This window comes from Helianthus annuus, chromosome 11, assembly GCF_002127325.2.
Source record: "Helianthus annuus cultivar XRQ/B chromosome 11, HanXRQr2.0-SUNRISE, whole genome shotgun sequence".
Classification (NCBI taxonomy): Eukaryota; Viridiplantae; Streptophyta; class Magnoliopsida; order Asterales; family Asteraceae; genus Helianthus; species Helianthus annuus.
Genome location: NC_035443.2, coordinates 10,556,055 through 10,565,971, shown reverse-complemented (window position 1 = coordinate 10,565,971; position 9,917 = coordinate 10,556,055). Strand labels below are relative to the sequence as shown.

At 33.6% G+C, this 9,917-nt stretch overlaps 1 protein-coding gene across 1 annotated transcript; it reads right to left on the bottom strand.

The window, feature by feature from the left end:
- Positions 1 to 1,122: 1,122 nt before the first annotated feature.
- Positions 1,123 to 3,357, bottom strand: LOC110914531 (GDSL esterase/lipase At1g71250). The gene is made up of 5 exons (XM_022159323.2): positions 3,067 to 3,357; positions 2,801 to 2,928; positions 2,227 to 2,469; positions 1,872 to 2,130; positions 1,123 to 1,510 (listed from the first exon to the last, which is right to left on the bottom strand). The coding sequence occupies exons 1-5, from the start codon at positions 3,323 to 3,325 to the stop codon at positions 1,284 to 1,286; spliced, it is 1,116 nt and encodes a 371-aa protein (XP_022015015.1). The 5' UTR covers positions 3,326 to 3,357; the 3' UTR covers positions 1,123 to 1,283.
- Between the last annotated feature and the right edge of the window lie 6,560 nt (positions 3,358 to 9,917).

The window sequence follows — 9,917 nt, the reverse complement described above, 5'->3', positions numbered from 1 at the left end:
GTATTTGAAGTGATGTAACATTGGTATTTTGGATAGATGATGGGATACACATCATTCCTAGTTACAAAAGTCAAGGAGGTTCATATAAATGTAGTAGTTGGGTGTTAGCAATGTACCAATTTTGTGTAACATTTTTATGTATAACAAAGTAACCGTGTCTTAACATTGTTACAATTATTTTGTAACATTTTATGTAACACAACGTAACATGTCTAATATTGTTACAATTTTGTTTAATATTTTTATGTAACACAATGTAACTTTGTTACAATTTTGTTTAATATTTTTATGTAACACAATGTAACTGAGTCTTAGCATTGTTACAGTTATTTGTAATATTTTATGTAACACAATGTAACTGGGTTTTAGCAATGTAACAAATCCTATATTCATATATGTTTTGCTAGTTACATATTTAACAATTCTAAAAAAACAAATTATTGATGTATGTAACATTTATTTTTGAAGTTATAGATAAAATCATGTAAATTAAAGATTGCATACATTTAATAACTAAAATTTATATATGTAACATATGTCTTACGTTTTCTAATATATAATAAAATGTTTTTTAAGGGTTAATATGATAATGAAAGATAGCGAAATAAAATGTGGATGTGAGAGGAATATGAGAGAGACTTTTGTGTGTTTCAAGATATCACAGGAAGAGAGAGAAAGTTTGACATTCTCTTTTTAATATGGGGGGTGGCGACAAGTGTTGTGGTGTAGGCATTTGATGGAAGTCCCATTAGCACAACACTCAAATAAGTTGTCAAAAAGACGAAATTACCCTTGGTGTACCTTTACACTCACAACAAATCTCAGCCAACCATTCACAAGATCAATTGTAGATATTGAGTTTTCAAGGTTTTTTCAACTCACATGGGTTTTCGATTTATCCTTGTCATATATATATATATATATATATATATATATATAATTTACCAAAAACTAAGTTACATAAAAAGGTAGTTTTTTAAATATTTTACCGAAGTATACTTTATTTTGGATATAATACATTTTTTCATTAAAATTTAAATTTATTACACAAATGGTTTATGTGATTTGGTTATTTGCAAGTTTAGTCCTTAACCAAAGGAACTCCTTTGCTTGAAAAATATATGGAAACATAACTTTTTTACAAGCATATTGAAGCATAACAACCTTTTATAAGTTTAAAAGTACAAATATTTTTCACAAGTAAAACACACCAACATCATCTTCTTAAAAGACAGAAATAAAACAACCAGATTCACGGATCAAAACCATGACCGAAAACACGATCACAGTTTAAGTTGTGCCAATTGTTGAACATTGATCGGAAAGGTGTCTGTAGTGGATCCGCTGTACGCCCTTTGAGCGAGAACCCCATTTGCAGCTTGCGTCGGGTGGAAAGCATCCCAAAACACATATTCGTTCCGATTGGCGCATGGCATTAAATTCGGGATACACGTTATTTGTCCTTGGTTCCTTCCCAACCCACAACATGCTCTATCTCTCACCCTAAACCCTGTAATTAAACAAAAACATATCGTTATTTAAAAAAAACTATCTAATACTTAAAGTAATCGATCGTCTAACACTATAAGTTCTATAACTCATAGTTACCGTTTTTTATTATTTATTTTTTTTAACCAACAAACCAAATAAATCGTAATTTGTGTTGGGCAGTTTCATCTAAAATGTTATTATAGAAAATTACCGAAAGTAAGATTCAAACATAAAACCTCTTCTAACGGGATTAGGTGCTTACTATTGCACCACCCATTCAAGGTTAAAGTTACATGTTATTTTTTATTATTATTATCATTATTATTTTTTTGAACGGCCAACAAAGTTACATGATATTAATCCTAGGAATAAGTCAATACCATATCTTGCAGGATTATTCAAAATGTCACCAAAAGTACCATATGTGTTTCCATATACAAACATGGCTCCAGGATGGGAGCCACCATTGAACTGACCAACAAGACTTTTGAGGCCCTCGTTAAACGGTCCTACCATCTGGTTCACCGAGTCCACACATCGCCCAGGCGCACCTCGACCAGTGGCTAACTGGTTTGGTGTGCACCCAATTGGCCCAACTCCCGCTAGAAAGAATTTCCGTAGTCCTAGGCTGTATAGTGCCTATATATACACACAATACAAAAACATTGGTAAAAGTTATAGGTTTAACGTTAAACAACACTACAAAAACCATAAAACACAATCGAAATATTATACTTGAATTTGACGAGCATAACGATTGAGAAGGAGGTTGGAAAATGCTTGGGGATTGTAAAAGCGGCTCGTTGCATAGAGGTTTGGCATTAGGTAATTGTTGATGTAATCGTTGCTACCAAAAACCATGATCACTATCGAGTTCGCGAGGAATTGAGTGAGGTTTGCTGGACTTATCATAGTTCGTAACTGGCCTAACGTAGTCTCGAAATTCACAACTTGCTGGTTCAAGGTGATACGATCTCCCTACAACCAGTTTATCAGATTATTATTTAAAAAAAGGGAAAATCACCAAAATGGTCATCTTGACCGATGTATTTAATTAAATAGTCTTGACTTTTAAAATTTTCCAATCAACCATTGCCTAACACATATCCCTTGACGTGCCATATGCAATAGATCCATATGTGAAAGCTTCTTGTTGGCTAAAACAACTTTTTATAGAAAAAAAATCAAATAATATATGTATTTGTAAAAAGAAAGTTAAAACTATTTTCTCTAAGTTATTTGTTAAAACAGACCACTTTGATGATTTTTTTAAAAGTTCATAATATGACTTCATAAAATGTATGATTACATAGTGTTGGCCACTTTCATCAAGGATACCACCAGCAGCCGAAGCATAATTGACACCACCCAGAATCCTGTTTCCGGCCGTCCTGGGATCGGCAAACGGTGGCGGAGCCGCTACTCCTAGCCAATCTCCTGCAGCCAAAATCATTTTATACAGTACAAAAAAAAAAAAAAACAAAAACAAAAACAAAAACAAAATCACACATACACAACACAACAAAACAAATCAAATATATCAAGTTAACATAACCAAATAAGTTGATAAAGTACCAAGTATATCACTGAAAGTCCTTGCATTACAAAATCTACCCGTAGGACCGCGGTAGTAATCGACGCCATACGGATAATAATTAGCTCTAGCTAAGGACATGAGAAAGTTGTTATTCCCATTATCCACCAATGAATCTCCCATCACCCATATGGCCGAAGCCTGCCGCGGTTGTTGTTGTCCCACAACACCTTTCCACCAACACGCCACCACCACAACCGCCGCGAAACACCACCATCTATGTCCGTACATTTTTAGCATTGTTTAAAACTTTACACACAGTTTTTGAGGGTAAAGATAGACAAGGTATTTGCATGGTTATATATAGACTTAGTTTTTGATCATAGGATAGATATGCTGAAGATTATCTAGTTGTAAAGGATAAAAAAGACTTAAAATTTGCTATATATGGTCCTAAAATACTTCTTTTTTTGGAGGGGTTGAATCTTTTGACTTCTTTTTTTGTCATGATGTTTATCATAGTATGTTCCAACAAAACTCATGTGAAGAGTTCAATGGGCGGCACTTTACCGGGGAAATTCTCAAAATTATCATATAAATAACTTTTCTAAAATGAATATTGACACATAAAAAAAATCTTAAATTAGTTGTTAAATTTAAAAGTTATATTAACAAGTTAAAAAGTAAAGAAAAAACGTATATATGATAATAATATAAAAGTACTATTCATAACGTTTTATTATTAATATATAGGATATGAATATATAGGATATGAATATTGACACATAAAAAAAATTCTTAAATTAGTTGTTAAATTTAAAAGTCATATTAACAAGTTAAAAAGTAAAGAAAAAATGTATCTATTATAATAATATAAAAGTACTATTCATAACGTTTTATTATTAATATATAAGATAATATCTATTATATATAATAAATGAAAGTTATTTGGGCTACGTGTCACTTAATTAGGGCATCCTCAGTTCTTGAAAAAGCACCGGATCGATGACGAACATCAAACATTGCACTTGATTCAAGACATGAAGAACAAAATATGAACAAGATAGAAATATGTAGAAGATGAACCCTTTATTATTGAATCAGTCATCACAGATTACACAAACCAAAGGAGTATACATCATCTACAAGCTGGTTTAGATCACAAAGATCTAAACCTAGCTTTCTCTCACTAACACATAGTCTCTCTCTCTCTAGGATATGCACACCAGGAGGAACAAGAAGTTAGGAGAGGTGCACAAAGCTTCTTGATGGATCGATCCTTGCCCTAATCCTATACAACACATATATATAGACTAGGGACTAAAACCCGGACAAAATAATCTACACAAAAACCCTGACTTTTGCCTAAACACAAACCCCTGACAAAAGTCCTAGACATAAACTTGGACAAATTGTCCAAGGATAAAACTTGGACTAAGTTTCAAGACATGTACAATAAAGACCCTAACAATTGGAAAGCATGCACTTATCACCCAAAGTGCACTAATAAACTCCCCCTTGATCAGTGCATGGTCTTCATGTGGTCTTGAATTCTTCATTATTGTTGACTTTAACTTGGACTTCTGCTTTGGTTGACCAGAACTGACAAGCGACAGTTACCCTGCAGGAACTGCACTTACAGTACTCTTTTCCCGCCCAACAGTACCAGTGCCCTTTTCCTTATATAATCTCTCTTCTCACTTCTCCTCTTTCTTTACAAACTAGGTTTTTACAAATGCCCAGGGTTCCTTCTCTCTCTATATTCCGGCGATTCAAATTTCACAAACGCTGTAAATTAGATTTTGGCATACATCCTTCATTTGTTCATCCATTACTTCATCAAAAGGTTTGTTCTTCTTTTTTTATTGAAATACTTTCATGATTTCCTCTTATTTATAGTAATCCTTTGTGTTTTGGGTCTTTTCATGTAACCATTGCTAGGGTTTCGTTCGAGAGTTAGATCAAGAGATGGGGCACCGGCTAATGGTTCTGCGGTGTTTCTCTTACAAGATTGTTTCATCTTCAGGTTTGATTTGTATGTTTATATATCTGTGTTGATTTTTCTTAATTGTTATGATATGAGTACAACATCTGTTGATTATTGATCTGTGAATATGTTCACCGATTATTCTTTTTGAAATTAGGGTTTAATCTGTTGATTTTTTGTTGATATCTGGTTTGCCATAATCATGCTATGTGTTTTTATTTTTGATTTTTATTAAAGTTTTGTTATCTGAGTTCTGACTAAATGATGATTGTCAATGATCTGTTGCAGATGATAATGATGATGATTGTTCTACGGTTGTTTCCAGTATTATTGTTCCAACATCATTTAAAGTATGTGTTTTTTGCTACTCCGATTTTCAAATTTGAGTTTTTAATTTTGAAGTGATATACTCTAATTCTCGGTTTATATTTCAGTCTAATCATAGTTATTTGAAATTCATACATTCTGCTGCGGGTTATTATAGGTCTGTATTCAAAGAAGCATAAAGTTTAATTAAACACAAAGAAAGATTATTAAATTTATAGGTAAAATAATTTTTGCTTATGACTAAATGATGATTATAATTGACTTGTGCAGAAGATGATGATGTAGAACCCATAGTAGTTCCTACTAAACGCAAGAAAGGATCTGCTATTGTTTTAAGACAAGATTTTATCTTACTAGAGTAATGGTGTTTCCTGGCTTTTTTGTATTAAAAGAAGCATAAAGTTTGTTTTATAGGAGCTCTTTATGACCAAAGTTAAGGATTAAGTATATGAGGAAAGGGCTACTCTTCAACAGCTGAAGAAGCGTTTTCATGTACTGCATTTTGATCATCTGATTATTGCAGATAATGATGTTTTGTTTCATGTCGTAAGAATCAGTGAATTCTCATATAATAGATTGCTTTGCCTGATTAGATTATGTGTTAAATTATAGTTCTTTAAGTCATTGTTTCATTTTCTTGAATTCTATGTAATTTTGTAAAGAAGTACAATAACAAACAGTGGTTTTAACATCTGTTTGCAATTTCGTCAATAGTTAATGGAAACACATGTTAGGTTGAACAGTTTTAACCGAACAGTGGTTTTAAACCACCATTTTAAGCATGTTCCTTCTCCAAAAAAAAAACAATATTTTAACCCAACAGTCATTTCAATCCCCTTCAACCTCCACAAAAACAATTTTAATTCAACAGTGGTTTTAAACCACCAGATAAACATTTCTTTATGGGCAAACACCTGTTTATGGTCAAACTTCTGTTTATGGGCAAACATCTGTTTAAGCTCAAACTTCTGTTTAAGTCCAGACAACTGATATATAAGGCGAAACATATGTTTCTTCAAAATCTGTTGACCATTAACTGTCCAAACATCAATGTTTAAAAAACTGTTGGGTATCATCTGATAGGAAAAATAGCCACTGCTCACTTTTTTATTGTTGACATATAATGATATTGACCATCAGTGGTTTTCCTAAAAAAACAGCCACTGCTCACTTTTTTGTTATTGATGGGGTTAATTAGTGATAGATTGAAATTATCAAATAAAAACTAGAATTACAATGAAATTACCATTTTACGTCATCGTTACATACCAGTGAGTGAGTTAAGATTTCCTCCAACATTGTTTTGATCATAAAATTTAAAATTATATTAAAAAAAATTCTTGATGACTATTTGTTGCAAATCAAATCAGTAATTAATGATAATTTCTTGAGCTTTGGACATTTAAAATATGCAAAATGTGAATTTCAAACTGACGGTTATTATGTTTTAAAAATTAGTAAAGTCATCATGACAGTTGCTTTCAAATCAGATCAGTAATTACCGATAATATCAGTAATTACAGAAAAGTCATCATGACAATTGACCTTCTCTCTCTTTTTTTTCCTGCTTTGCATAACAATTCAAATATTTAATATTTAATATTTAATATTTTAATAAAGGAGGATATAAGGATATATACTACTGTCGATTACCAATAAACATCAGTTCCCAATAAACATCAGTTCCCAATAAATAAGATAATTTAATAATTATCAGTTCCCACATTCAAAATTCAAAATTCAAAGCGTATGTTCTAATCCTATAAATAAGATATAATTATCTGCTATCACATTCAAATCTCGCTCGCTCATATATGTGTGCGTATCTCTCTCTCTCTCTCGAATGCATCTTTCTCGTGATTTAGGCACTAATCTTCGATTACACTTCTTTGTTCCAATGTTTGTTGAACATGTTATCGTTCCAGTATCATTGTTCCAACATCGTCGTTTTAATGAAGCTTCCCATCACACATCAACCTTTCAATATCGATGTTGCAGTATCATTGTTGCAACATCGTGAAAAGTTGCGTTGTTCGATTTTCGTTAAATCGAAAGTCAGGTTTTCTTGCGTCAGGTTTGTCATTGGGATTTCTTCTTTTATAGAAAGTATGGATAGATTCGTGCAATATCTTGAAAACTTAGATGTGCTACAACAGTTGAGAAGAGAACTTTGCATTTTAGGTTTGTTTGTTATTTGTGTTGTCAGTAATATAGAGTGCGGTAATAGAGATGTGCAGTTCTTGGCGATGCTGAAGTACATACATCTAGAGGTTCAGCAATCGATGGAGTTGAAACCAAAGTTTCTTAATTCTTGCTGTTATTCTTAGATTTGAACTTTAATATTGTTCAGTATGTCATGTAATTATTGGACTTTTAGTTTTAAGGTCATGAATAAATGAATAAATTTAATTTTATGAATCTATGTTGTATTTTATTTTTATTTATTATTTAGTGTTTGAGTAAGACTGATGTTCTTAAAGGCTGATGTTCTTAAAGGCTGATGTTCTTAAAGGCTGGTGAGGCCTATCCACTGTTGAAGACAAAGTGATGTGTGCGAGGTGTTATATATTTTTAATGTATATTTAAGCCCTTTTTACACTTTTAGCCAAGTTTTAAATTTATAAAACACGATATTCACTAACACTAAACACACATATGGGCAAGTGCACCCATCGTGGACGTAGTATAGTGTTGGTAAGATACCGAGGTCGTCCAAGGACACAAGAGCTTTTAGTACCGGTTTATCCTCAACGTCTAATCAAATCAAAAAGTTAGAAAAGATTTTTAAACTAAGAAAATAAAAACTAACTAAATGCTGAAAAATAAAAATAAAATAAAAACAGATAGACAAGATGAATCACTTGGATCCGACTCGTGTATTAGTATAACCTTTGATTATTTTCGCACTTTTGCACTTTTTTAAGAGATTATCTTAGTTATCGTAGTAGGCCCCTCTTTTGAAGGCGACGTTACCCTCAACCCAGTAGTTTGAGTCAGCAAGGATACAATCCTAAAGGGTTGGATTATTGGAAGATAATGAATTAAGTTATTAATGCAAATTGTGGTAGGCCCCGCTTTTGGCGGTGACGTTACCCTCGGCTAAGTAGTCTGAGTCAGCAGGGATAGAGTCCTAAATAACCGGGTTATAGTATTAATAGTAGTTAACTTATGAGGGGATCAAAGAGTTTGGATCCCCGCCATCTAACACCTATGGGTATTGAAAGAGATCCTACTAAAATTGACCCAGGTCCCTTGTAGGACCTCTAAACGCTGAACAAGGGCAAGACCCTTACCAAACCGTTCCCTTAACCCCCGACCAGGTAGCCAACATACCTCCATATAGACCGTGGAGATATGAATGGTGAAAATCTTTTATTTTATATAGACAGTAAAATAATGCCAAGACACCACGGACAAACGATAAGGAAAGATAACCTTCAACATAAGCAACTAGTTATTAAAGTCATTAATACAAAATCAAATAAAAAGTGCAAAAGATTAAAAATAAAAAGTATTATACTAAACACTTGTCTTCACCAAGTGATGTAAGAGACTTAGGCAAACATGGCCTTGATTGTCAAGAACTCTTACGATCAATCTTGGATCCCGAGACGACTCACACACTCTACGATGGACAATGGATGATGGTGGTGGGTGATGGTGTTATGGTGGTGGTGGGTGGTGGATGAAGTGTGAGAGAGGTGGTGTGCCAAGGGATAAGTTGAAATGAAACCAAGCACTCCTATTTATAGGCTGAACAGAAGGCTGGGCACGGCCCCGTGTACGCTGGACACGCCCCCGTGCCCGTCTGACACTCTATCTCTTCATTAATTGTAATTCGCAATTACAATTAATGCGCCTGCTGTACTTTCACCACGCCCCCGTGCTCACTGGACACGGCCCCGTGGTGGGCAATAGAAGCTTCTATAGGTTTGTCTTTTCTGCTGCTTCTTGGGCACGGCCCCGTGCTGACTGAGCACGGGGCGTGTTCAGTCTTCTGTTTTCTCTTCTCTGCTTGGGAGGATGCCGTTGAGGGTTCGGGCAATCCACTTTTGTTCCTTTTCTTGTATTTATGTTAGAATTAGCTGTCTTTTTGCTTCTTTTGTGAATTTGAGCTCATTTCATCCTGAAAATACAAAAGGAAGACAAAAACACTCTTTTTCCAACATTAGTACTCAAAAAGGGTTAGTTTTATGCCTTATTTGATGTAATTTATATGTTGCATTTTACACACATCAAATACCCCCACACTTGAACTTTTGCTTGTCCTCAAGCAAAACTCTTTAAATATGAGGCTTACACTCCGAAATGGAATGGGTAGAAGAGAAGGTTTTTGGCTTGTCATAGAGTGTCGGGAATCCAAGATCTTTTTGGGTTTTATTTTTATCTATTTACAATCCTATTCGTTATGATTTATTTAGAACGCTTCATAAGAGAAATTACTTATTTAGGCTTAGCATGCCTTTTTAAAATTTCATTTATATACAAGTTCACATACCTCACGGGAGAAATCACTCAACACTCGGCCGAAGGTGTATTTTTAGTGAATCATTCGAGAGCGGAATGGAACTTATTCCT